Source organism: Dicentrarchus labrax, unplaced genomic scaffold (genome assembly GCF_905237075.1).
Source record: "Dicentrarchus labrax unplaced genomic scaffold, dlabrax2021, whole genome shotgun sequence".
In the NCBI taxonomy this organism is placed as follows: domain Eukaryota; kingdom Metazoa; phylum Chordata; class Actinopteri; family Moronidae; genus Dicentrarchus; species Dicentrarchus labrax.
In genome coordinates, this window is record NW_026136711.1 from 4,268,533 (window position 1) to 4,296,376 (window position 27,844).

The 27,844-nt window shown below is 39.0% G+C and overlaps 2 protein-coding genes across 6 annotated transcripts in view; one reads left to right on the forward strand and one right to left on the reverse strand.

Annotated features, from left to right (window-relative positions):
- Window positions 1-8,441: 8,441 nt before the first annotated feature.
- optc (opticin) lies at window positions 8,442-16,755 on the forward strand. 4 transcript variants are annotated; one of them, XM_051415044.1, is made up of 8 exons: window positions 8,442-8,574; window positions 10,471-10,525; window positions 11,929-12,147; window positions 12,604-12,745; window positions 12,863-13,021; window positions 13,105-13,307; window positions 15,421-15,516; window positions 15,673-16,755. In XM_051415044.1, exons 3-8 carry the CDS (start codon window positions 11,950-11,952, stop codon window positions 15,838-15,840), a joined length of 966 nt encoding a protein of 321 aa, XP_051271004.1. In that variant the 5' UTR covers window positions 8,442-8,574; window positions 10,471-10,525; window positions 11,929-11,949; the 3' UTR covers window positions 15,841-16,755. The 4 variants fall into 4 exon arrangements, with proteins under 4 accessions (XP_051271004.1, XP_051271002.1, XP_051271003.1 ...); XM_051415042.1 differs by lacking the exon at window positions 10,471-10,525 and having other exon boundaries at window positions 11,926-12,147; XM_051415043.1 differs by lacking the exon at window positions 10,471-10,525.
- Window positions 16,756-16,827: 72 nt separating this feature from the next.
- The window catches only part of LOC127371808 (dihydropyridine-sensitive L-type skeletal muscle calcium channel subunit alpha-1-like), an 88,817-nt gene continuing 77,800 nt past the window's right edge, over window positions 16,828-27,844 (reverse strand). Inside the window, exons 39-42 of one of the 2 annotated variants that reach the window (XM_051414894.1) lie at window positions 23,384-23,514; window positions 20,620-20,739; window positions 19,750-19,895; window positions 16,828-16,911 (exon numbers count right to left, since the gene is read on the reverse strand). In XM_051414894.1, the coding sequence (XP_051270854.1) occupies window positions 16,863-16,911; window positions 19,750-19,895; window positions 20,620-20,739; window positions 23,384-23,514 (446 nt within the window). In that variant the 3' untranslated portion in view covers window positions 16,828-16,862. Of the gene's footprint in view, window positions 16,912-17,456; window positions 17,728-19,749; window positions 19,896-20,619; window positions 20,740-23,383; window positions 23,515-27,844 lie in introns of those variants that run through there. The other variant, XM_051414895.1, reaches the window with a different exon arrangement.

Genomic DNA, 27,844 nt, shown 5'->3' on the forward strand with positions numbered 1-27,844 from the left:
AATATCAGATGCTGTATCTGGTAGTTTTGAGATGAGGACAAAATATCTGCATGATAACCATGTACAGGAAGTACAGAACAATGACAGCCAAGAGAAATATGGTATAAAACACAGTTGTGTACTCTCTGACCATCTCTCTTATTTCCATCCTATCACAGGATTTCCACCTGACATCCTACATGACCTGTTTGAAGGTGTGGTTCCTGTGGAGTTGGCACATTGTTTGAAAGGTTTGATTGCAAAAAAATATTTCACTTTGGAAGAGTTGAATAGAGCAATACTAACTTTTCCCTTCCAACATTCCGATAAGGTTGATCGCCCTCACCCAATTCCTCAAAATTTTGTCATACGAGGAACAATTGGTGGGAATGGGCATGAGAACCACACCCTGCTTAGACTGTTACCTGTTCTCATTGGCTCCAGAGTCCCAGAAAGGGACACATTTTGGGAGGTGCTTATGGATTTAAAAGATATAGTTGAGCTAGCTATGTCTCATGCTTTTACTGATGATACCATTCAGTACATGTCCTGTAAGATTTCAGATCACAGGCAACTACTTCAGGAAGTCCTCCCCAGCTTACGATTACGACCAAAGCATCATTACATAGAGCATTATCCTCATCTTATAAAGTGCTTTGGTCCTCTGGTGCATCTCTGGACAATGAGATTTGAGGGAAAGCACAAAGTTTTCAAGAAAATTATTCATGATACTCATAACTACAAAAATGTTTTGAAAACTTTGGCAGAGAGACACCAAAACATGATGGCATTCCATTTGTCATCTCCATGATTTTTCAAGCCACCAGTACAGACTTCAAAAGTGGAGTCAGTCTATGTTGAGTCATTGCCTACTGATACACACATGTTAATATCGAGCATCGCAGACAGCAGTAGTGTATATGGCACAAAACAGGTAACCATTGAAGGCACAACTTTTGTGGCTGGCATGTTTGTTTGCACTGGGGCACATGCTGCCTTGCCTGAGTTTAAAGAGATCCGAAAGATATTACTTATCAGGAATGACATCTTCTTTCTACTGAAAGACTTTGAGACCTGGTATATTGAGCATTTGCGGTCATATGAGCTAACAGATCATAAAAGCCATACAGTGAAATCTGTGTGTCAGCTAAGTGACCAAATGCCACAGTTTGCTTACAAAGTTTCAAGCAAGCTAATTATCACAACTAAACATTTCATTCCAGTGTCCGAGTAACGGCACAGGACCAAACCGAGCAGCATTTTCTGCCTTGTGACCTGAGGGAGGCTAAAGATCTGTGTGGACCTTCCCAAGAACACTAGTGATTACCTTACTGGACACTGAACAACATATTTCAAAGGTAATGTCAGTGCTAGGTAAAGCTAACAAACTGCTGTCTGTAGCTTTGTATTTATTGTACAGACATGAGAGTGGTATCAGTCATCTCACCTAACTCAGCAAAAGGCCAAGAGTGGACTAGATGCCACAAAATCCTTCACACTGGACCTTTCAATGCTGTGGATAATATGTCAACTGTGTGCAGTGGTTACATGGTAACTTTGTTTGCATCTAAGAAAGTTATGAGAAAAAATATGTGCTACTGTGTGTAACTGCTGCTACACACTGCTCACATGTGCTCTGACCATGGTGTGTATGGTTTGGTTTAATAATAAGAACAGTTGATATACTGATATCTATGTAGTCTGTAAACTGCTATTGAAAAACAGACCTAGCACCTCCAGTAGCTCTTTGTGTTTTATGTTACAGGTCTCCCCAACACTGTGTAAATGGAAACGACTGATGTCCTGAAATTAAGGGTCATCCTCGATGACATCAATGCAGAGAGGCTTATTTTGCCCTCTCGTCCTGAGACTGTAAATGCCCTCATATTTGAGGTGAAAAATAAGTTGAATCTGGCCTATGACTTTCGCCTTCAGTTTCAAGACCCAGAATTTGACAATGCCCTGTGTAACTTAGTTAACATGGAGGATCTGCCATCCAAGGCAACAATTAAGATAGTTCGAGCTGTTGAGTCAGATCTGAGTTCGACCAGCACAGATGACACAGTGTTGATGTCTGATAACACTGATTCACCAGAGCGTCTTTGCCGATGGCCAGAGATCTTTGTTGTTCCAGCATTCTCCTACGAGGTGGAGTATGCTCTAAGAGAGGGCAACTCGGCATTTTTGAAAGAGGGAAAAACTGTCCGGTTGACCAGGGATCAAAAACACAACATACTAGATGCGATGGCTGGTGAAATATATAAGCATAAAGCTTATCCTAGCACCAAACAGATTAGCAAGGCTGCTGAGGCTCTGGTGAGCAAACACCCCTGCCTGAAAGAAAATGGATCCAGAACCGGGTATGAGGGTTGGAAGAACAGCCTGCGCTTTAAGATGGGCAACTACAGGACCAAACTAAGCAGGGCTGGCATAAAGGATGTAGCTGTGAATGCAGGAAAACGCAGCAAAACCAATCCAGAGGGTGCAGCAGCAAGGGCCAAAATCAAAAGACCCAAAAGAGGGGAAGTGAACTTCCTTCCCAATTATCCGCATGGAGAAACTAAGGACACATTGGAGACCCACAGGATTGAGATGGTGGAGCAGTTCAAGAAGACATCAATGGAAAGAGACATGATTCTCATCCATCAACATATGCAGCGCACCTTTGCACTCAGGCGTGAAGAAATTGTGAATTCAGCGCCTCCCATTGCTGAACTAAAAGAGAGATGGCCTGCACTCTTTTGTGAAGCTCAAGTGAGTACAATCTTGAAAAGGACACTTGAAATGATGGCAACACCCACACATTGTCTAAGTCATCATTGTAGTAATGCTTTTAATATGGTATGTCTAGTTGTCTGAAAATGTCCTGTGCTTTGTTTTGCATCAGCTCTACAGTGAATTCCACAGAATCACCAATCAAAACCTACCATTTTCCTTCTACGCTGCACTTGACAAATATACACCTCAGCTGCTAAAACTCTACAAGAAAAGGAAGACTGGAAGTTTTGGCGAGAAGATGGAAGGTGTTTTGATGGCATATGAGGAACAGGTAAGAATATTTTTATATAATTAATATGACATTGCTGTTGAATGTGAGGAGCAGACCCTAACACCCCCCTGTGCATACCTTTTTGTTTGTGGAACAGGACAAAAACATCACTGCAGCTAGAACAGCAGCCCTGGCCGGCCTGCCACTGTATTTAAAGGAGGACTCATCAGAGGTCTTCAAAACCTGCAAGGTATTTTTCTATTCTCCTCCCAATATCCATAGCTCAATACCTTCATATACTTTTCAAAGAAAAATCTCTGATGAACATGAAATTCTAAACTGCCTTCTGCTGTGTCTTTTATGTCTTTAACAATTTTTTACTGTTAGTACTGCAAAGATTCAGGTACAAGATTCTGATACACGTCCGTAAACTGATCTTTATAAGATAGTTTGACAAAACCTTAGTAACAAGTGAAGACACAGACTCGAACTCTCTCCTCATCATATGGAAGGAGAAATTAAGGGTGATCTTCCCTAAATCTTGTATTTTCAGTTTGGTATAAGATGTTAGTACAGTGTAACACCACATTTCAGAACTAATACATGGAACATATTTATTGATATTGCTTCCATTTGACTATTGCATTAAGCAGTGTCCAAATACACTGAAAACACTGAACATGTGTTCCCTTTTCAGGATGAGTTGGAAGCAACCCAAGAGGGGGCAGTTGCTCTGGTGGCAGTAGTGAATGAAGATAAGGTTCCTGCAGGAGTTCCCTTTGAAACTCACCATGTGTCTATCGTCCTCGAGAATCAGGTTGTAATGGTTCACAGATCTTGGGCAGATTCACTTGTCATTTTGTTTGGACTGATCTACGCTCTCCATTTGAGCTACCCTGAGAAGCTCAGTGGCTTCTTTGAGTTCATCCAGGTTGTCCTCCTGAATCTTGATGATGGGCGAAAGCAGCTCAAACCTAAGTTACAGGCCTTGAGAAATGAGCTGGAGTAAGTTGACAAACAGGTTTTGTTGTTACAGGTCAGCATGTTTTTGTTTTAGCTTGCAAGCCTAAAAGAGTTAAATGAGTGAGAAACTAAGGGGCATTTTACTGCTGATAATTTGCGTACAGTGAACTAATGACCCCGCAGTTCTTTTGAATTCTGATTGTGTTTAAACAGATACTGTGCAAATCACTGAACAAGGATGCAATACTTGTTGATTCTAGTTCTATTTAGTTTGATTGCATAGTTTTTTCTACAATATGTTTGTGTATTATGTGAGTTGTTCACACTTTCCGCATGTTTCATTGTACACATAAATGTGTATGATATTTATTCACCAGCTTCATTGTGTAACATTATGGACACATTACTGAAGGGTGCACAAATGTATCAAAACATGAAATTTAACAAAGTGTTCTAAATCAGGTATTTAGAGTTAATAGATGTTGGGTATGAATACAATAACCTGCTGCTTGCAGGAGATGGGAAAAGTTTGGGGTAGAGGCGGTGTAATAATGATAGAGCATAATATCAATGTTGAAGGCCACGGCAGGCTCAACTATATGCTTTATTAGTTTTGCATTGCCTCCTTCCCCAAATTGTTCCCCTCTCATGCAAGGTGCATCTGCTCCAGGAAGGCTTTCTAGTATTACTGGTATCATTATTATAGTTAAATAAGCAATTAAAGCCGCTATTAAAATTTACATGATAGTTTATATAAGGTACCACACAAATTGCACATGTATATGGGAAATTTGTTAGACTTTTTTTGGACCTTTAACCAGCAGGTATTTTGGTGTAGTGTGATGGAGCCCACAGATCATAATTATCAGTGTCCAAAATATTTACCAAAGAAGCTGATGAGTGAAATGGAGGAAAAAAGATTGATTTGTTGATAATTTGAGTGACTTATTTAAGATTAAAGAAATATAAAAGTAAGTGTAGATTAGTACAGTTTCTTCTTAGCGTTGTAAACATTGAAATGTTGTGTATTGAATTGAGAGGATTCAACTAAATAAATCATTTAAGTATTGTCAGATGTGTGTTTGTTTGTAATGAGTTAATACAACTTAAATGGTTTAAGGCAATCGGTTTCCTTAAATGAAGTAAGTAGACACAACAAAGTTCGAAGTTGTCAGAACTAGAATGTAATAATTTGATTTAGCAGAAGGAAACTGTAAATTCAACTTAAGTATTAACATTTGTTTAAAGAAGATTCATTTAAGTTGTTCTTACTTTATTCAGATGAATTCTGTTAACGCATTTTAAACAAGTTTAGATAAATGCTGCATATAAGTGTAACATACTTACTAGTTTTGAGTCCTATTAACTGAATGGAATTAGTACAATGAACTTTACCCAAGTTACTGTAACAATAAATACTTAAGTTACTTGTACTCAAATCAAATATTTTTTTATGCTCAACTTGTTTGAGTTAATAAACTTAAACCATTCAAGGCAATCGGTTTCCTTAAATGGTTTAAGTTGAACTAACTCATCGGGTTTTACAGTGCACTTGAAACTTTAATTTTTGGTTTGTTTTTCGGAGTAATTATTTTTTCTGCTTTTCAGAGTAATTCATTTTTATGGTTGGTTTTCTGACTAATTTATTTTGATTTTTTTAATAATTAATTAATACATAATGACTTCTGAGTTTAGAGAGCATTTGAAACAATAGACCCATTCATTCATTATTGAGAGCTTGATTTAACGGAAACAACCATGAATGGCTTGTTTAGTTTAAGTTTTACTTCGATCTGGGTTTAAGGCACTGGGAGATAGTCCTGTCTTCAAGTCATATAGATGGTATTATCATTAGTTTGCACGCATGCACCTGAGGACTTTGTGGTTGTTCAGAAGGAAAGCCCATTCAGATCTGCTAGACATAGCAATATATACATAGCAAAATTGACCCGGTACGGTAGATAGGCCTAGTTGAAGATGGGGCATGTATGTATCTATGCAGGAGTCACCATAGGTCCATGGGAGTCACTTGTAGGTTGGAGGTTCTCGCGGGAGTTCTAAGTATCTCGATAATTCAGAAAACAAATTACTCAGAAAAACAGAAAATATTACTCAGAAAAACAGAAAAAAATTACTCCGTAAAACAGGAAAAGAATTACTCAGAAAAACAAGGGGGGGAAAAAAATCAGTCAGAAAAACAGAAAAAATTATTCAAAAAAACAAACCAATAGATACATTTATTGAGTTTTTTTTTTTTTTTCAAGTGAATGCAATACGCTTCCGTACCTTTTTACTCTCCTCTCCAAAACTTAACCAACTTTCTTCTTCTTCTTCTTCATGTCTTTCGGGTCTGGTCCATCCCGGCGCACTTCCGTTTTGTCGAGCGAATTTGCAGCGTTTGTATCTCGCAGTTGTTTTGGGGTTTTGTGTGTTTTTGAAATTTGCTGCATTTTTCTTTGGCATTTGTTTTGTGTGTTTGTAAGTTTGTGCTTCTGCTTTGTTTCTGTGATTGCAGCATTTTTCTGTTGCTGTGTTTTTCTGTTGGATTTGTTTTATGTGTTTGTGTGTTTCTGGATTTGCATCATTCCCGTGTTCGAAGCATTTTGCCGTTTGCAGCGCGTTCGCCCTTGTCGGCCACTATTCAAAGCAGATATAAAGTGCTACTGTACGACATACTATTAGAATGGGTACTATAGTTTACAACACCAAGTTCTCTTTTAATTCCCCCCAAATGCCAGATTGTTGCTCAGCAGCCCATACTGGACCCCTTAATAACAGAATAGGTGCCTATTAGTTAAAATCAGGGCCGGCCCAAGCCTCCATGGGGCCCTCTATTACTGCCATATGTCTTTTTGGGAATGTGAATGTGTCCTTTATAGGCAGTGGCCCTCTTAATACCTGTTCAGTCCTTTCTGAGTCTGAAAGGAAAGAGGGACACTCAGCTGGGTCAACTGGCGGAGCTGCTGATCCCTGCTCCAAACTTGATGCTGAAGAAGACACATCAATCTCGATGACCAAAGATGAAGGACCAATAGGGAAATTAAAATAATATTTTTGGACAAAGTTATTAATCTCAGAATATTCTGCAGTACACTGAGCAATTATAAAGGTTGTTTTGTTGTTAACTTACCAGGTACAGCTGAGGTTGCAGAGAGGACAGTGGGCACAGTGGATGGAGCAGAGGATAGAGATGGACCTGAGATGAAAAACATGTCCCTTGTCATATGATTATATCTTATATTAGTGTATCTTAATGAGATAATTTGACTAGAAATTACAGTTTTTGATCACCTGATTCATCAGCCTTGGCTGCTCCTGAGGAGGTGGATTGCCCCTGGGCTGAGTCAGTGCCTCCTCCTAAATATTTTAACATTTTAACAGTGCTCCTGGGGAAGTTTCATATAACGTATGAGCAGGAGTTGATGTAAAAGGAATATGTTTATTTACTCACATAAATTACTGTGCTCTGCAGCAAACAATTGCAATCAACATACCTCAAACTATAAGTTAACTAAATGAATTCATTAATGCAAAACCATATTGCTAGCAAACGTCACCGCGTTTGTAATTAACGTTAGTTATTAAACATTGGCTATTAAACGTTGTTATCAAAAATTTTGTTTTGATGCCAAAAAGCGACCCAGAATAATATATATACACTGACAATCAACTTATTCAAAGTATTACACAAACACAAAAACGTTAGCTTGAATAGTAAGCTATCTAACCGACCCATAAGAGAGAAGTAGTAAGATGTTTTGAACTAATGTTAGCTAGCAAATTTGCTATTATAGGCTAACGTATTTGGAACAAAATAAAATAAATATCAACAATAATTAGGGACTTTCCTAATTTCAGGGAACTTTTCAAAATCTCCTTGACACCAAATGTTACCAAGACATACCTTTATCTTGTCATTTTTTCTCTTCTTCCTCTTTCTTCCTTTTCCTCTTTCTGCCCCTGAAGGGTAACTTAACTGTTAAGTCCTTTCTTGCGACATCTTTCACCTGCTCCTAGCTCCTGGATGCTCAGTGCGCACGGCACTGCATGGTTGGGAGCACTGCACACGTTACTAGCGGAGCTCTGACAGTTCGAGCAGAGAGGCAGTAGGATCTACACTCTGTTAACATCATATTGTTGTTGGGTTTTTTTGTACAAGAATGTACATTTGATAATATATGAATCATCATCACTTACACATGGAAAAAAATAATTAATTACTTTTTTCTTTTTTAAGTTAATTGCTCTTGGGGGCCTCCTAGTGGTCACGGGGCCCTAAGCAGCTTAGTTCGCTTAGTTCGCTTATGCCTTGGGCCGGCCCTGGTTAAAATATACCAACAGCATCTATTCCTTTTAAGTTTCAGAACCTACTTTTTTCCTGCAACAAAGTTAGGCACTAGTGACAGCTGAAAACACGTTGCCTGAAATGACCTGCACAACCCCCCTCTCCTTCTGTTGTGTCATTCCCCCTCTCTCCACCTCATAATGACGCATTGTCCACAGGCCACTGAGGCCAAGTGAACAACAAGGGGTCTGCAGGGACTCTGGGACCAGTCTGAGAGCACCCAGGGGATGAAGAAGCAACAGAATTAGCAGAAGTGAAGGTTGTGAAATCTTCAGGAGTGTACAGCGGAAACAAAGCAGTAAGTTCTCTGCAATTATGGCATGTCATTTTTGTTTCCTTTAATTCAAGCAGGAGAAGATCACATTTCGTTCAAGCGCTGAGTCCCTTACAATAATGATTATTTGCTCTGATGGTTATTAAATTGTTCCTGGATGTAAATGAGAGACGTCCCATTAAAGAGATTCATTTAGTTTTATTTCAGATATTTGTCTCAGTTGCAGTGGCTGGTTTAATCACTGCTGGAATTCATACTGTTTGCAGACACTACAGTACAGTGTAGGCAGTGTAAGATTAAGACCTGTTCTATTTTCACAGTTCTTTTTACAGATTATACTTTAATTTCAGACTGTGCATGTCAATGAGTCTGGTGGCTAGTATTCAGAGATACTACAGCTGTTATGGACCTGTGTGTTTTAACAAGTAGCATGACAGAATGATTATTTGTTCATTAATGACAGGATATTGACAGTATAACGACAGATCTCCTTTAAAACTCAGTAAACTATCTCAGCAGACCAAAACTCACACAGTCCTTTCAGCTTTCAAAGCAATCATTCCTTTGGTATTCTGACCTAAAAGCCAACAATGCTCCTTTGGCTCACTAATCAGGGCAGGGATTCGGTCAAATTCTTAAAGGTCCAGTGTGTAATATTTAGGAGGATCTATTGGCAGAAATAGAATATAATGTTCATAGGTATGTTTTCAATAGTGTATAATCACCTGAACAGAGGAATCATTATGTTTGTGTAGAATGAACCTTTTATATCTACACATGCTTCATGCCACATGCCACGGGTCACCTTCTATGGAGCCCACCATGTTGAACGGCCATGTTTCTATAGTTGCCTAGAAGGGTTGAAAAGGGGTTCTCCTTTGTTGCATCTGCAACTACACCAATAGATGCCACTACATCCTATACAATGGACCTTTAAACAATCTTAAGATAAATGGACATGACAATTTAACTTGGCTGGCAAAATTTGTATCAAAAATGTTCTTCACATGGTTGCTGCTGGAATCAGTGATGGCTATTGCCAGTTGACAGTGAAAAATCTGAAAAGATGCTCATCCTCACTTCAGATCAAAATGATCAAAAACCATTTTGATTATCATAGCAGTCTTTTAGAAGAAAGGGTCTGGAAAGGAAAGGAATCTGCATAAAATGAAACAATATATTGTCTACTAATTATGTGACCAAAGGGAGGCATAGACCCTAGACCCTTGAAGTACACTTTGTAGACAAGGAAATTAGGTTATTAAGTTCAAAACAAAAATGCCTGTCAAAGACAGGAACTTAAGCTTGATTTGACAAATGTGTGGACCTATACCCACAATAACCTCTTCTAAATGTTTAGCATGTAGAATGTCAAAGGGGCATTCATATGGGAGACAATATCAATGAGAAAATAACCTGATAGAACGTTAGGATTGGGATTTAAACATCCACTTTGTAATTTATGCTGCTATAGGTTGGCTCACTAACCTTTTAGCTGGGCTCCATCTTGCCGGGCCTCAAGCTATGTGCTTTTTTCCAAGTTCATTCAGCCTCATTCATAAGGTACTAATAATTTGTATAGCACTTTTCTTAAAAACGTTAAAAAGTGCATTAACAAAGGACACAAGAGGCAGATAAAAAACAGATAAATTACATTAATTTATAATACATAAAATGATATACTATTATCCAGGAGATACAAGTCAGTTAAAATCCAGTTTAAAAAGGTGTTACTCACTGGAAAACAACAATGACGGCTGCTAAAGGTTAGTGTAAATGTTGAAAGAAGAACAAAGAATGGCAGTGAAGGCTTTTCTTGATAGAAAAGATGATTTCGTTCTTCTCCAGAGTGGCTTTAGTTTGACTGTTTGTAGATCTGATTGGTTGAAGTTCACCAGTGGTTTATCCGTATTTTTTTAGCAGTTTCCAACAACGACTTCCCAGATGGTTCAAACCAACTGTCTCAGTCAGTCAGGTTAGTCACTCACATCAAAACAATAACAAAAGACAATGTTGTGAAGTTCCGTGGGCTCAAGGGATCTTAGTGCTGCAGATTTACTGCAATCTGATCATCACTATAATACAGGTGTTATTCATGTGCAGGTGTTTGTTAAACAGGTTACAGGCTGCTGCTCTGGCACTGATAACTCTGTGTCCTATGGAAGCCAATTTCTGCCAATGTGACGGAAAAATCTTCAATGACAGTATCCATTTCGTCTTCTGTGAAGGTTTCTCTCGTGTATCTTCGATCCTCAGAGATCGCTCCTTGATCCTTGCTACTCTGTGCAGAAATAAGTGCTTTGGGATGACCTGCAAGATGGTGGACCAGAACAAACTTCCGGTTCTAGCTAGCAGCGAGGAAATGTCAAATAATTTGGGATGTGCCCCTGGACTCCTTAGTTTTTGTGACTTTAACAAAGGAAACCTCAGCCACAAACTCCCCAAATACAAACAATGTATTAAATGCTTGACCAGAGAGGAGAATATTATGGATCACTGTTACACTATAGTCAGCAGTGCATATCAAGTGTTCAGGAGTGGGGACAGGGATGGGTTCAAAAAGTCACAAGTAAAAAATGTACAAGTTTACTTTGTCTTTCAAAGCTTTCACTTTGAAAGACAAAGGGACAGTCCTGATACCATCCCCCGTTACACCCTCCACCACCTCCATCTCATCAGCTCTCCTACCCCCAGCTCAGCAGGAACCTGGGCCTATCCACAACTCCACCCCTCTGTGACCCTCCACCTCCTACTCGACAGAGATGACTCTCTGTCTTCAGGAGAGGGATGTCAACAGGCTCTTTAAGAGCCAGAACCCCCGCAAAGCAGTCGGACCAGACTGTCTTTCCATCATGTGACAGTCTGTTTTCAAAGCCTCCACCATCATCCCCATCCCCTAAAACCAAAGACCAAATGGACTCAACGACTACAGACCTGTCACCCTGACCTCTGTGGTCATGAAGTCTTTTGAGCGCCTTTGAGAGCCATAACGGACCCACTCCTGGCCCCCCTGCAGTTCGCTTACAGAGCCAACAGGTCTAATAGCAGAAATGACATACTGTGAATTGAATTCTATCTTACAATGGGGCTGTAGTCAGGGTTTTAGACTTATAATGCCACCCCTATTCGAACATTCTGACCAGACACTAGGAAAGGAAAGCCTGTCAGAGTTTAATAATAATAATATTTAGATTTTACATATTGTATTTATTTAACTGTGCAATTAACATTTTTTGTCATTGGTGGTGGGCATTTTTTAAATACATGTATTTATTTTACTGGCTTAGTACTCAAATTATAATAAACTGTCCCTGTTTGAGACACAGTAACTAAACATATTGTCACTCTTAAATGAAAACCTTCATTCTCTGTTAGCAGGTCTCCATTTTTTAGCTGAGGATGTCTCTGCAGTCTCAGATGTTGGCTCTTGTCTTGGTCCTTGTCTTCATGGGCTCTTGCCCTTACATGGCAGCCCCTCCAGGTGAGCCAGATGATGAAGCTTTTGACCTTGAGAACTACGACCTGAACAATGAGATGGACTGGGAGAAACTGGACCTGTTTGGAAACATTTATGAGTATGATGACTTGGACCAAGAGGTGAGGGGGAAGTGATGAAACACTAATATAACATTAGAAGCAGTAGAGAACTAGCAGCTAGCAAGTGCTGTGGATGTAATGTTACTTTCGTGTTGCTGTTTAGAAGGAATAACTGCCCAAAGGCAGTTCAATAAATAGGTATAGTACAAGCTCTTATTTTAGATATTCTTGTGGAGTTCCCTGGAATGACAGAAAACAAAACTAGTAACTGCAACTAATTACAAATTTTCAGTAACTTACCCTTACTAAACACCACCCAACAGGCACTGTGTACTGAAACACCCTGGAGTACACATAAACATAAGTGTAGCATAGTAAGAACCTCAATGGGATACAGGTATTTGCATCACGGATAAACCATAACACTTTGCTTTTTATCTAAAAAGTCATTAAAATAACAGTACTAAAAATCTAATTTGAACTGTCACTGTCTTCCTGGCTTCCCTGGGAGGTCAGTTTGAAGTGGGTACTGTGGCACCAGCCAACCAGCAAACTGCTGAACACTACGAAAAGGAGGGGACCCTGCCCACCCCACCTCTAGCTCCTGTCACCCTGGACTTTAAGGGACCAGGTATCTTTGGCCCTGAGACTGGCCTGGGTAGGTTAAAGTGTCAACTGTGTTTATATCTGCTGTCACTGATGTTTTTTAAAATTAAATAGTTAAATTGTGTATTGTGTGTGATGTGTTAATACTCTGCCATCTGTCTTTGTGCAGGTATGCCTATTTGTCTACTGTGTGTCTGCATTGGTGGGAGTGTGTACTGTGATGACACAGGCCTGGATCAGATACCAGTCCTGCCAAAAGACACCACTCATTTTTATGGCCGCTTCAACAAGATTCGACATGTCAAGAACACAAACTTCATCAACCTGAGTGAGGAATCACTTTGGACACACTAATAACACGATAAATGGCATATAATAGTTGATGTGATTTTTGTATTGTTGTTGTCACAGATAAGCTCCAGTCCATTGATCTAACAGGGAATAAGATTTCTGGAATGGATGAGGAAGTGTTTCGTTCTCTGCCGCAGCTCCAGGTGTTACTGTTGGCGGATAACAACCTGCAGGTCATGCCTGAGCTGCCAATCACCATGAAACACATCGATCTACGCAACAACAGGCTGATCAGTCATGGGGTACATTCTGAGGGATTCAAGGTAAATCTCTTGCATATATGCTTAAAATGTCGGTATGACATAAGCATAAGGTCTTACTGTCTTATTGTCTTCTTTCATAAATGTAGTGCAAATGATGAAATTAGTTGAAATGTAATGTAATGTTACTTTGTGTTCTTTGTGATGGGAGGTAGAGGGTTGAAAAGGTTTATTAAGGTTGGCAATTCAGCTAAGTTAATGGCCCATAAATATGCAAACACATACCCACTGTGCTGTCTCACCATAACCATAGTAACTTACTATCACTCCTGCCTGTGTGCACACAGCGAGAGAAGCTGTGCTGCTGCCAGAAGAGCCATTGACTGAGATTCCTCTGAGCAGTATGCATGGGAATAAATCACAATATAACTGATTTGTGTATATTTTTTTTACTGTAGACATAAATAATGTTAGCAAAATTTACGATAAAGCAAGCATAATTAAGAATTTGTCATTGACAATGTTTCACAAAGTTCATAAAATTTTCCCTTACTTTACAAGTCATAAAACTGCACAATTTTTAAGATACTGGGGACCTTCTCCCTGGGCAACAAAGGATCAGTTTGGGGGTTTGAGTATGAATATTGTTAGACAAAACACATCTTTTGGGTTTTCCTCTGGGTGTCCCAGCTGATACTACACAATGACTTGTCTGGGAATCTATTTGTTACTGGTCTGTTCTGTTCTGTTTCTTGGCTGAATAAAACATTCTCTTTCAGTTGTTTTTTCAATGTCATCCTATAAAACATTATAAATAGGGTGAAAAAATAATCTGCTTTTTTGCTTGCACTAATGAGCCATGACTGGATTAGGAAACTTTACCGAGTTGAAAACCACCATTGTGTGACCACTTAGTGTGATTGCGGTTGTTAGGGTTAGTGAAGACAGATAACTAAAGATATACTGGGTATGGTGAACTTGCTTTGTAGTACAGGCCTCTTATCTCCCTCCCACATCTTTTAGCCCAAACCCAATGATGAAAAATTGTGTTTGGTCATTGGCAGGATCTTTTGGCAGAAATTGAATATAATATTCATAGGTATGTTTTCATTAGTGTATAATCACCTGAAAATAAGAATCGTTATGTTTTTGTTACCTTAGAATGAGCTTATCTACAGAGGGAGTCCTCCCCTCTTCCACAAAGGCCGCCATGATGAACCTCTGTGTTTCTACAGTAGCCCAAAACAGACAAACCAAACACTGGCTCTAAATAGAATTAACAATTCAATGTGATCCTCACACACTAAACAAATACCAATAGAGCCTCTGGCTGGGATCAACAATTCTGAGTGGCTGGCATTGTATAGACTTCTATATTATATATATATATATATATATATATCATATTATTATATTATAATAGAAAACCTGCCCTTGTCACTTGGGCATGACGTTTTACAGACTTTGTAAAGATACTATTGAGTTCCAAATTTCTGGACATCAGAGCTCCTGCTGGCCCTTCTCTTTTGTCTGTCAAGACTCTGCCAACAGAATTGCAACACTAAATTCCTGGAGTACCTGTTGAATCCCATTTTTGCCTCACATAATGATAGAAACATTAGAAAACTGATAATTGCTTTTTAATTAATTAAAAGCAAGTTTTTACATCTAAGTAAAGGATCAAATTAATGTCTTTAAGGCAAAGCCAGAAAAGTCACACAACAGTTTTTACATTTAGTGTATATCTCAGTACTCTAGAGGTTTGATAAAGGCAATGAAATAATCTGTTATGCTGCAGTATCAGACAGGAACATGTTCTCCTACTTTCATTTGTACTGCACAATTATATCAACAGTAGATATCTAGTCAGAACATAAAATACAGACAATATACTATAGATCATATCGATGTTCCAGTAGTGGTCCAGCCCCCTGATTAATTATGGTAAGATCCAGTTATTTATGGATTCTGGACACAGAGCCATACTGCTTATTAAAACAATGATTATGATGGAAAACATGGAAATTCTTATGTTCTTACTCAGTAAATTCAAGTTGCACAAAATCTAGATCATTTATAGTTGGCGTAGGGCTCCATCTTGTGGATATTTTCATATATTACTGTGTTGTTATGTGACACATACAATATGTTCTCTTTTTCTTTTTCCTCCATGCAGGATATGAGCCAGCTGGAATTCCTCTATATGTCTAACAATAACCTGGATTACATTCCTACACCGCTCCCACTTAGCTTGAGAGTTTTACACCTGCAGGTAGAGAAACACATCCATGTTATGCATGTTCTGCTTTCTAAATGCAGAGTTAAATGAAGAATGAAATATTGGTTACATAGCAAGCCCTAACCCTCCACAAATGTTGAATTTTAACACTTTTCAGTGTCAACAGTAACTTTCTTGTGCTCCAATCAGAATAACAACATCCAGTCTCTGCATGAAGACACCTTCTGTAACCGCCATGATCGCAACTTCATCCGCAGCAACCTGGAAGATATCCGTCTGGATGGCAACCCCCTGAACATCAATCTGTTTGCCAAGGCCTATGTCTGCCTCCCACGCCTGCCTGTAGGGAGTCACTAACAGCTGCCAAATTAGGCAAAAAAGAAATCTGTTTTATGTGAATATTGGTAATATGGGTAGAATTATATGGGGGTTGAGGGCTGTTTGAAATACCTAATCATTTGTCTAAATATTCACAGTCAATTTTTATGCCATAAATCTGTGGAATTGGAAGGAAGGAACAGCCTTTAAAACATCATGAGACATGCATTGCATTACTGAAACTGATTGAATATTTTTTGGCTTTGTAAGGCTCATTTAGGTTGTATATGGCTAATGTGTTCCCTATTTACAGTCCAGCAGACACAGAGCAACACAGCATTTATTTTGAGTCCACTTGTTGAACAAATTATCTGTTAAATACCACCAGTGTTGGGTAGTAACACATTACAAGTAATACTATTACTTTCCCCAGCAACTAGTAGTGAAACTAATTAACAATACATTTCAGTAATAATATTAGTAACCCCCTAAAAATAATTAGTTACAACCCTACTTTTGTTGTCACCCTCCTACTGTTTGGAAATCGGATCACGTCCACATATTCATTTTTGTAATTGTGGAGGAAACTAGTTTGGAATATGGAAACCCTAACATTCAGTGGCTGGAAATATTCCATTACTTTAATTTTAACTAACAAAACTAGGGGGAAAGGAGGAAATTACCAATTTTGTGGGGTAGCAGGTAATATATCTACAATATTACATTTGAAAAGAGTAATGAGTAATAAATAACATATGTAGAGTACCTGGCCCAACACTGAATACCACTGTTAGTCACTGGCTAAAAAGCTCTTGGTGATAATTCTCATTCTTCAACTAACCCCACTGACATTAAACATAACCTTTGATACACTGATAGGATGAAAATATGGATCAGTGCACCTGTAATTACTGATATTATTGTTATAGGGAGAAGAAAGAAACTTCAATATGATTCCTGTTTGTTTTTGCTTGCTTATGTCTCCTTTTATTTGAAAAGCTTTATGGCGTGGACACAACACACATCATGGAACATCTTGTTTTTTTTTTTCTGCGCCCATGTTAACAGGTTAGAGCAGCCACACTACCCACTTCCTCTTGTTTCTGCGAGCTGCGTGTGGTTCCCAGGAAAAATAGAATAGAAACAAACAGTGAAAAGGATCTGCTTGTAGTCATATCAACATTATACCAGCAACATTTACACCTTGGACTGGACTGTCTATTCGGTACTTGTACTTACTAGTACAACAGCAGTCCTTACTTTTCAAAGTGGGACAATGAGACTGTTGTGTGCTGTACAAGTAGTGACGTCTGGGTGCAGCTTCCGGCCCCCTACTGGTTTGGCCCCATGATCTTGTTTATGTCAACTCTGTGTCTTTCCTGCCTCCTTGAGGTCTGAGGCAAATGACAAATGTGTGCACTGCAGCTTTAGAAGCAGATATGACCCTAACTCATCAGGAGTTGAAGGTAACCAAAATAGAGCTAAAGGAGAATGAATATTGGACAGAACCATAACTTCACACTAATGCTAATGTAATGCAGCTTTGGGCATATCAATGGATTCAGACACCACAGACAAATAACAGCATTGACTTGACTTGAAAAATGTGCATTCTTCTGTCAAGACATGAAAACCAGAACAAGTTCACAATAGCAGAGTGTTTAATCATTTAATGAAGAAAGTATTTTTGGTTTTGTTTAGTGTTATTAGTTAACAGAGTTTTTCATCCTGGCCCTAAGTCCATTGCTCTACACTGGGTGCAGATGTTGCCACGGTTGGTAACCCGTTTCATCACAGTTCTTCTTTGCGTCTGTTGAAAAGCTCCGGCTGCCCCCATTATGCAGATGTAAAAAGGCATGACTGTGAAGTATTCTCACAGACATCAATGGTCAGATGTCAATACTTCCAAACTACTGTTAATAAAGGCTGAGAAAACAGGGAGAAGAATGAAACAGTTATGCAATCTCAGTTTCAGGCAAACATGCAAGCCAGAAAATTAGCATTACAATAAAAAAACAGTGTACATGGGGCCTCCTGGTGGCTAAGCGGATAACTGCAATGTCCTTGATTTGGTTACAGGGCCATTTGTTGAATGCCACATCCCTCTCTTTTCCCCTGTTTCCTGTCCATGCATATACTATCAATTGTCCAATAAAAACAATCTGAAGAAAAAAACAGCAATGTACAACACATGCAGAAAGAATTCCTGATTTCTGCATGTGTTGTACATTGCTGTTTATTTTGTAGAGGTAAAATAATTTCTTCTCTGAATATGATGACATCATCGCTTGTTCTACGGAAGCTAATATAATATTATTTACTTATTTTCTTATTTATTTATTCAGCCTCTACTCTATTTTACATGTAAGTGTGGTTACCCAGTATTTTTTGCTTCTGTACAGTTAGGCTCAGCTGTCAGAGGAAACAGTCCCTTCTGTCTGAATGAAGAGAGGAGAATCTGGGAAAATGCAATTGTAGAAAGGACTGAATTCTATGTAATTTCAGACTATATATGTGTGTGTAATTTTCTGGTTGGAATTTCTGGCCCAGAACTGCAGCCCTTCATATGTTATTAGCGGATGGGATTGTCAGCCTTGGCAACCTCTTGCACATTGGTGAAAAGCCCAACCACTGCCAGAACTAGTCCCTGCTGTCCACACAGAGGTGAAATGCCAATTACCTAAGTCTTCTGTTTTTTTAAATATAATCTCTTCCACAAGCTGTTATCTAAAGTGTGAAATCTCTGCTCTGAAATGTCATTCAAAATAATCTCAAAATGACCTAAAACTTGTTTTCACAACCTTTTGTTTTCGTTTCGTTTGAAGCCCTGACTTTTGATGGTAGATCCAGTTGAGTATGATATTGCTTACTAATGCTTATAATTATATTATATTTAATTTGTTAACAGAAATAATGTACTCAAAGGAGTTTAAAAGGTTTACTCCCACACACATTTTTCATAACTAAAATAAATCAGTTGTGTGTTTGTGGAGTCTAAAGTAGGCTATTTAATATTCACTCACAAAAATAGCCTTCTTCAGTGGCGTGACTTTTCCACTAGGTGGGGCTATGGCCAAAATGATGGCCATTGCCCCACCCAGGAAAAAAAATCCCAGTGCCTTATTTACTAACAATAAATGAACACAATTAAATAGCATTTAATTGACTGAATTTAGACTGCACCCACAAAAAGAAACAGTTTTACCCTATATTTGTTTTAGAATTAAGATTCAAAATGTCAATACAGAAACAATTAAAAAATAGATTATTTTGTTAATGAAGGGTTAGGGTTATCTTATATTCAGACTGTGAATAGGCCACATTAATTTTTTACCACTTAGGCTTTGGATGAAATAAATCTCCTAATGCAAGGTGCACTTAACCGCCAACCTGGTTTGAAACAGTAGCCTACAACTTACCGAATCAATACTATTTTCAGCAAATTGTTCATTTATATTAGCCACCATATTTGCTCAAGTATGGTAAATAAGCCTTCTAGCTACTTGAGCAGTGTTGTCAGGTTAGTTAAAAAACACAGATACAGACACAGACACAACATACAGAATCCATCCAATAGCAGCAGTTACTGAGTGGAACTTTTCTTGGGCATAATGTTTTCTACTACATCTTTAGTCTTAGTAAATACCAGCTAAACTGAAAAACTGCAGTGACGCAAAAGCTAAGCCCCGTTGATCATTTACACCAGGATTAGTGAATATGTCTTAGTATTCTTGTTACATCAAGGAAGGGTTTTGATAATTAGGAATCCTGCTAAAAGGTGTTTTGAGTTCAGTTGTACAACAAGTTTCAGTGCCACACACAGGCACCAATACTGTGCTGTCCAAATTGGACAATACAGTACAGTAATAAAATAATTTGTTGATAATGCAGTAAACTTAAGGATTCAGCAGTATTAACATACCCGAAAATAAGCATGAGCACACAGACCTGTGACTTATGTTGCTGATATTCATATTGTTGTTGATTCCTTCTGACATCTGCAGAGGGCGTTGGCTCATGGCCTGGCTGGCATCGGCTATTTCACTCTCTGCAGAAAAAGGGTCTGAGTGGTTTCCAAAAAGACTGCCTTGTCTCTGTTTTAGAGAAGATAACACAGTTATTGTAGGCTATATTCATAGCTGACACATATGCCAATACAAGTTAATACAAAAACATTACACATCAGTATGAAACTGTCAATAGTATATAACCTTCATTTTTTGTTCATCCCCTTGTGTTTATGCTCGTCAGAAGTGACCATTTCTCACTCTAAAGCTGCAATAATGTCACATGCTAATCATTGGAAATGATGTCAGAATAAAGACAGACACATGAAGACAGTTACTATAAAGTACTTGCTGAAACCTTAAGTGTACCTTAAGTGGCTGGCCTGAAGTTAGTGATGGGCAAAACAGTTCTTTTCAGAGTACTGAATCACAACAAAATAATTCAATATAATGTTTTAGAAGATGGGGCGCCCTGGTAGCTCACCTGGTAGAGCTGGTGCCACATGCACCAAGGCTGAGAACTTGCTGCAGTGGCCATGGTTTAAATTCCGACCTGTGGCCTTTTGCAGCACGTCTCTACTGTTACTGTTATGCAGTGAATATAATATGAAATATCCATTAAATATATAATTGATTTACTTTACTCAATGACATAAAAGGGGTCCATTAAGGAAAAAGGTTGGGAACCACTGTTTGAGACTACTGTTTGAGTGAAGGCAGGGAGGGTCGTTCAGCTTCTGGTAAATGTCTATATATTACCGTTCATACTTCCTTCCCTCCCTCCACCTATCTATTTATCTTTCCATCCTACCCTGAAAATGCCCTCCACAGCGTCAGTAGCTCGTTCTATTTCTTCTTCAGTCACAAGATCTCCAGAGATGGCCCTGTGAAGCTCTGGTGCGGCCTCCTCCTCAATGTTCCTCAACCCTGCCTGATGGACACAGAGAATGATGTGGTGAGTGAAGAAAATAAGAAGAAACCCCATGCAGGCCTTGGGTGCATGTTCCAGGCCTTGGCTCATCTACAGGTCAATAATTAAATAGTGGTGTGGGATATGGAATACAGTATGTAAATAAGTAATGACAAATTAACTGTGGTACCTTGACATATTGATTTTGGTGTCATACCAGGAGGTATTCTCTATCAGTAAATATCGGAAGGATTTGAGTTAATTAAAAATGTGTTCCAGCATCTCATGGCTCCTGTGGTACTTGTTTACACTCACTGCTGAAAAACTGAATTTAGCTGATATAAGAAACAGCCATATGTGTGAGATAGTAGTGAGGTTTCTGTGGTCATTGGATTAAGTGGGCATTTTGCACAGAACAGGTGTATGACTTGACAATAAAAGACAGCACTTGCTCGGTCACGTAATCTACCGGAAGGCCTAGTATTGACCTATTTTTTTAAAGTATATTTTTGGGGCTTTTATTACCTTTATTATAGTGACAGCTGAAGGCAGACAGGAAAGTGGGGCAGAGAGAGAGAGAGCGGATGACATGCAGCAAAGGACCGCAGGTTGGATTTGAACCCTGGGCTGCTGCAGGAAGGACTCAGCCTTGGTACATGGGTCGCCAGCTCTACCGACTGAGCTAACCAGGCACCCAGAATTGACCTATTTTAATCCTAGTTTTGTTCCTCATTTTTTATTGATGCCGGTCTCATGAGTGTCTCGATGCATCACATCGTTTTTTCAGCTGCGGTCTCAGTGGTGTGGAGCTGCGGTCTACAGAATCAGAATCAGAAATACTTAATGATCCCCGGGGGGGAAATTTGTTTCAGTTGTTCCACTCACACAATGTTAAAGAATAGTACTTACTATTATATAGTAGTATATACAATATCTAACACAATATATACATATAGATATATAAAAATAAAAATGGAAAATAGAAATATAATAAGAGCCTAAGAGATATAATACGATAATAAGAGCCTATATAGAAAGCAAATGTACATTTCAATTAAATTCAATTAAATTTTATTTGTATAGCGCCAACTCACAACAGAAGCTATCTCAGGACACTTTTCAAATAGAGCAGGTCTAGACCGAACTCCTCAAAACATTATTTACAGAGAGCCAACAGCACCACCATGAGCAAGCACTTGGCGACGGGGGCAAGGAAAAACTGCCTGTTAAGAGGCAGAAACCTAGGACAGACCCTTCAGCTCTAGGTGGGTGGTCGTCACGACCAGTTGGGGTGAGAGAGAGACAGAGAGAGAGAGAGAGAGAGAGAGAGAGAGAGAGACAGACAGACAATAAAAGTAGCAACAACTAATAGTAGTGACTGATGATGATGAACATGAAAAAGATGATGGCGACGACAACAACAATGGGGGACAATGAGCAGTGATTATAGTAATAATAGTAACTGTAGTAGTAAGAATAATAATAATAACACTAATATCAATAATATTAGCAATGGCAGTCAAGCAGGACCATGGCAGGAGGCTCCACCAGGATCCATAAGAACCTGTGAGACGAGAAAGCACAAGAACTCCAGGGAAGAAGTGAAGTTACTAACATGCTTCAATGGGACATGAAAGAGTGCAGAAAGAGAGAGAGAGGAAGAGAGAAGCTCAGTGCATCATGGGAAATCCCTCGATAGTCTAGGCCTATAGCAGCATAACTAAGGGATGGTTCAGGGCTCACCTGAGCCAGCCCTAACTATAAGCTTTATCAAAGAGGAACGTCTTTAGCCTACTCTTAAATATGGAGAGGGTGTCTGCCTCCCAAACCAAAACTGGAAGCTGGTTCCACAGGAGAGGAGCTTGGTAGCTGAAGGCTCTGGCTCCTGTTCTACATTTAGAGACTATTGGAACCACAAGTAGCCCTGCATTCAGAGAATGCAGTGTTCTTGGGGGGGTAATAGGGTACTATGAGCTCTTTAAGATATGAAGGGGCCTGACCATAAAGAGCTTTGTAGGTGAGGAGGAGGATTTTAAATTCTATTCTAAATTTTACAGGGAGCCAGTGCAGAGACGCTAGTACAGGAGAGATATGATCTCTTTTCCTACTTCTTGTCAGTACTCGACAGTAAATCTAAACATAAGTGTAAACATATTCCACCATATTGCTGACAGAAATTAAATAAATAGTAATGAGTTTTAAAATTGTAGTGTTGCAGAAGTTAATAATTACGAAGAAGAAGAATGACATAATAATCAAGTGTATTACACATTGACCCGGATATTGCACTTTAATCGACTCATTGCACATTATCAGCACCAGTTTAATGACTAATGACTCTGAGTTTTGACACGCTGAGGAAAGAATGAAGAGTTTGATTGCCACAGGCACGAATGACTTCCTGTGCCGATCTGTGTTGCATCTAGGCGAATGAGTCTTGCACTGAAAGTACTCCTGTGTTTGATGAGTTCATTGTGGAGTGGGTGGGAGACATTGTCCAAGATGGCATGAATCTTGGACAACATCCTCTTCTTCTGACACTGATGTCAAAGAGTCTAGCTCCACTCCCACAACGTCACTGGCCTTGCGGATCAGTTTATTGAGTCTGTTAGCGTCCGCTACCCTCAGCCTGCTGCTAAATGTACATATACTATTAACTGCTTACTTGTATCTCATGAGTAGCACTTTTCTTGGCGGGCCGGTAGCCATAGTACTCTTCCTGTCTCTTCTTCAATTTCCTGAAATAATCCTGGATTAGGAAGGTGGCATAGAACTTTCCCACTGTCACCTCATCATCTGTTAAAACACAGAAAAGAATGTGAAGGGTGAGAAAGTCATGCTATCAGGTTTACAAAGGGTTAATCCCCTGTACAATGGCCATTTTACAACAAATGAGACTCATCAGGATCAACTTTAAAAACATTTTCTAAGTATTATTTGTTAAAGCAAGTCAATCAATTTAACATGTAGCACAACTGCATGAAACGTGACTCGAAAGAGCAGAACATTTGCACTCATCCTGAGGCTTTCTCAACATCAAACCACTAGAGAAAAAAACAGCTTTAAGTCATTTACTCAGAGATACTGTATAGGTTGATGTTTTTGTTTGTATTTGTTCAAGAATAGGATCTGGAACCAAAAAAAAACAAAACAAACCTTTGTAACTGAAAAGATACAGAATTGGGGAAAAAAGATTTCAAATTAGAGGTTGGCTGTGAGGTAGAGCGGTCCTCTGTCCTCTAGTGTAAAAGTGCCTTGAGTTGTCAGGAGACTAGAAAGGTGCTGTACAGTGCATTTACCATTAATGAAAACTGTAGCCCCAACTAGACTCTCAAATTTATATTAAGATTTGGTTTTGTAAATAGCAGATCACTGTCTACCAAGGTCTTACTGAAAATGAGTATCCGGTCTTTGAATGAATATTGAAATCACCAATAATTAGTCAATAAGACCTTTGATTGTCTAAGTAAAGCATTTCTGGCACAGTTTATTACACTGTCTCTCCTGTTGAACGGCAAACAGACTGTATTTGTATAGTACCCTTCTAGTCTTCCAACCACTCAAAGTGCTTTAACAGTACACCCCACTCAGACAGTGATGGAAACGGAAATAACTAATTTATGCACACAAATTTGGGGTTTCGTGTCTTGCTTCAACATGCGGTAGGAGGAGCTAGGCATTGAACCACCAACACTCTGATTAGTCGGTGACCCACTCTACCTCTGAGCCAAAGCCGTCCTGTTGCATCCAGTATATATAATGGACAGAGCTTCCGGGTCTATCTCTAGTTTCAATTCAATTCAATTCAATTTTATTTGTATAGCGCCAATTCATAACAGAAGTTATCTCAAGACACTTTTCAAATAGAGTAGGTCTAGAACGAACTCTTTAAAACATTATTTACAGAGACCCAACAGTACCACCATGAGCAAGCACTTGGCGACAAGGGCAAGGAAAAACTGCCTGTTAAAAGGCAGAAACCTAGGACAGATCCTTCGGCTCTAGGTGGGTGGTCGTCTGCCTCGACCAGTTGGGGTGAAAGAGAGAGAGAGAGAGAGAGAGACAGAGAGACAGACAGACAGACAGACAGACAGACAGGTGCACAGCAACAACAGTATTGGCAATGGCAATCTAGCAGGACCATGGCAGGAGGCTCCACCAGGAGCCTGCGAGACGAGAAAGCACAAGAAATCCAGGGAAGAAGTGAAGTTAGTAACATGCATTAATGGGACATGAATGAGTGCAGAAAGAGAGAGGGAGAGAGGAGCTCAGTGCACTATGGGAAATCCCCCGATAGTCTAGGCCTATGGCAGCATAACTAATCAAAGAGGAATGTCTTAAGCCTACTGAATGTGGTGAGGGTGTCTGCCTCCCGAACCACAACTGGAAGCTGGTTCCACAGGAGAGGAGCTTGGTAACTGAAGGCTCTGGCTCCTGTTCTACTTTTAGAGACTATAGGAACCACAAGTAGCCCAGCATTCAGAGAACGTAGTGTTCTAGAGGGGTAATAGGGTACTATGAGCTCTTTAAGATATGAAGGGGCCTGACCATGAAGAGCTTTATAGGTGAGGAGGAGGATTTTAAATTCTATTCTACATTTTACAGGGAGCCAGTGCAGAGAAGCTAGTACAGGAGAGATGTGATCTCTTTTTCTAGTTCCTGTCAGTACTCGTGCTGCAGCGTTCTGAATTAATTGGAGCGTTTTAATGGACTTATTGGGGCAACCTGATAATAAAGAGTTGCAGTAATCCAGCCTTGAAGTAACAAATGCATGGATTAGTTTTTCTGCATCTGTCTGTGATAGGATGTGTCTAATTTTTGTAATATTACGTAAATGAAAGAAGGCAGTCCTAGAGGTCTGCTTCATGTGGGAGTTAAAAGACAAATCCTGATCAAAGATAACTCTAAGATTCCTGACAGTGGTGCTAGAGGCCAAGGTAGTGCCATCTAGAGTAACTATATCTTTAGACAGTGAGTCTCTAAGGTTATTGGGGCCAAGAACAAGAATTCAGTTTTTTTCTGAGTTTAACATCAGAAAATTGCAGCTCATCCAGGATTTTATGTCCTTAGACATGTTTGTAATTTAGATAATTGATTAATTTCATCGGGCTTGATCGATAGATATAACTGCGTATCATCTGCATAACAGTGAAAGTTAATGGAGTGATTCCTAATAATGTTGCCTAAAGGGAGCATATATAGAGTAAATAGTATTGGTCCAAGTACAGAACCTTGTGGAACTCCATGACTAACTGTAGTATTTATTGAAGATTCATCGTTAACATGTACAAACTGTGAACGATCTGATAAATATGACTTAAACCAGCTTAGTGCGGTTCCTTTAATGCCAATTTGATGCTCAAGTCTCTCTAAAAGAATATTATGGTCAATGGTGTCAAATGCAGCACTAAGATCTAATAATACAAGTACAGAGACAAGTCCATTGTCAGAAGCAATCAGAAGGTCATTATTAACTTTAACCAGAGCTGTCTCTGTACTATGATGAACTCTAAATCCTGACTGAAAATCCTCAAATAAACTATTGTTATGTAGAAAGTCACACATCTCTTTGGTGACTACCTTCTCCAGAATCTTAGAGAGGAAGGGGAGGTTAGAGATTGGTCTATAGTTAGCTAAAACCCCTGGGTCAAGAGTGGGCTTTTTAAGAAGGGGTTTAATTACAGCTACTTTAAAGGACTGTGGTACATATCCTGATAATAAAGAAAGATTAATCATATCCCGTAAAGAAGTGCCAATTAAGGGAACAACTTCTTTAAGCAGCCTAGTTGGGATCGGGTTTAATAGACAGGTTGATGGCTTCGATGAAGAAATGATTGAAGTTAACTGATGAAGATCGATAGCAGAAAAACAGTCTAAATATATATCTAAGTTTACATTAGCAAAAGTCCCTGAACTTGGAGAGCCACTGATAACTGTTGATGGCAGTTGGTGATTAATTTTCTCTCTAATAGTAATAATTTTATTATAGAAGAAGCTCATGAAGTCGTTGCTACTTAAGTTTATGGGGATATGTGGCTCAATAGAGCTGTGGCTCTCTGTCAGCCTGGCTACAGTGCTGAAAAGGAACCTAGGGTTATTCTTATTTTCTTCTATTAGTGCTGAGTAATAGGCTCCTCTGGCATTACGGAGGGCCTTTCTGTAAGTTTTAAGATTATCTTGCCAAATTGAGCAATATTCTGATAATTTGGAAGAGCGCCATTTCCTTTCAGATTTCCTAGCTATTTGCTTTAACTGGCGGGTTTGGTGATTGTACCACGGTGCTTGTCTCCTATGTTTTAATAATTTCCTTTTTATAGGAGCGATAGAGTCTAATGTTCTTCGTAGTGAGCCTGCAGCACTATCAACAAGATTATCAATTTCAGAGGGACTAAAGTTGTTATAGGATTCTGTTAAATTCAGACATGGCATTGAATTAAACACTAAAGGAATCTCCTCCTTAAATTTAGCTACAGCACTGTCAGATAGACATCTGCTGTAGGAAGTTTTGCCTAATGGCTTATAATCTAATAGTATGAATTCAAAAGTTATTAAATAATGGTCAGATAGGAAAGGATTATGTGGGAAGACTATTAAATGTTCAATATCAATGCCATATGAAAGAACGAGGTCAAGAGTGTGATTAAAACAATGAGTTGGTTTATTTACACTAAGTGTTAGCCAATTGAGTCTATTAATGATATAAATGCATTACTAAGGCTGTCATTGTTAACATCCACATGAATATTAAAATCACCCACAATAATTACTTTATCTGATTTAAGGACTAAACTTGATAAAAACTCTGAGAATTCAGATATAAAATCAGAGTACGGTCCAGGAGCGCGGTACACTATAACAAATAGAACTGGCTGCAGTGTTTTCCAGGATGGGTGAGAAAGACTAAGAACAAGACTTTAAAATGAATTATAATTTAGTTTAGGTTTAGGGTCCATTAAAACGCTCAAATCATATATGGCTGCTAGTCCACCTCCTCAGCCAGTGCCTCGAGGAATGTGAGTATTAATATGACTGGGGGGGGTGGATTCATTTAGGCTAACATACTCCTCGTGGGACAACCAGGTCTCAGTAAGACAAAGTAAATCAATGTCATAATCTGATATTAATT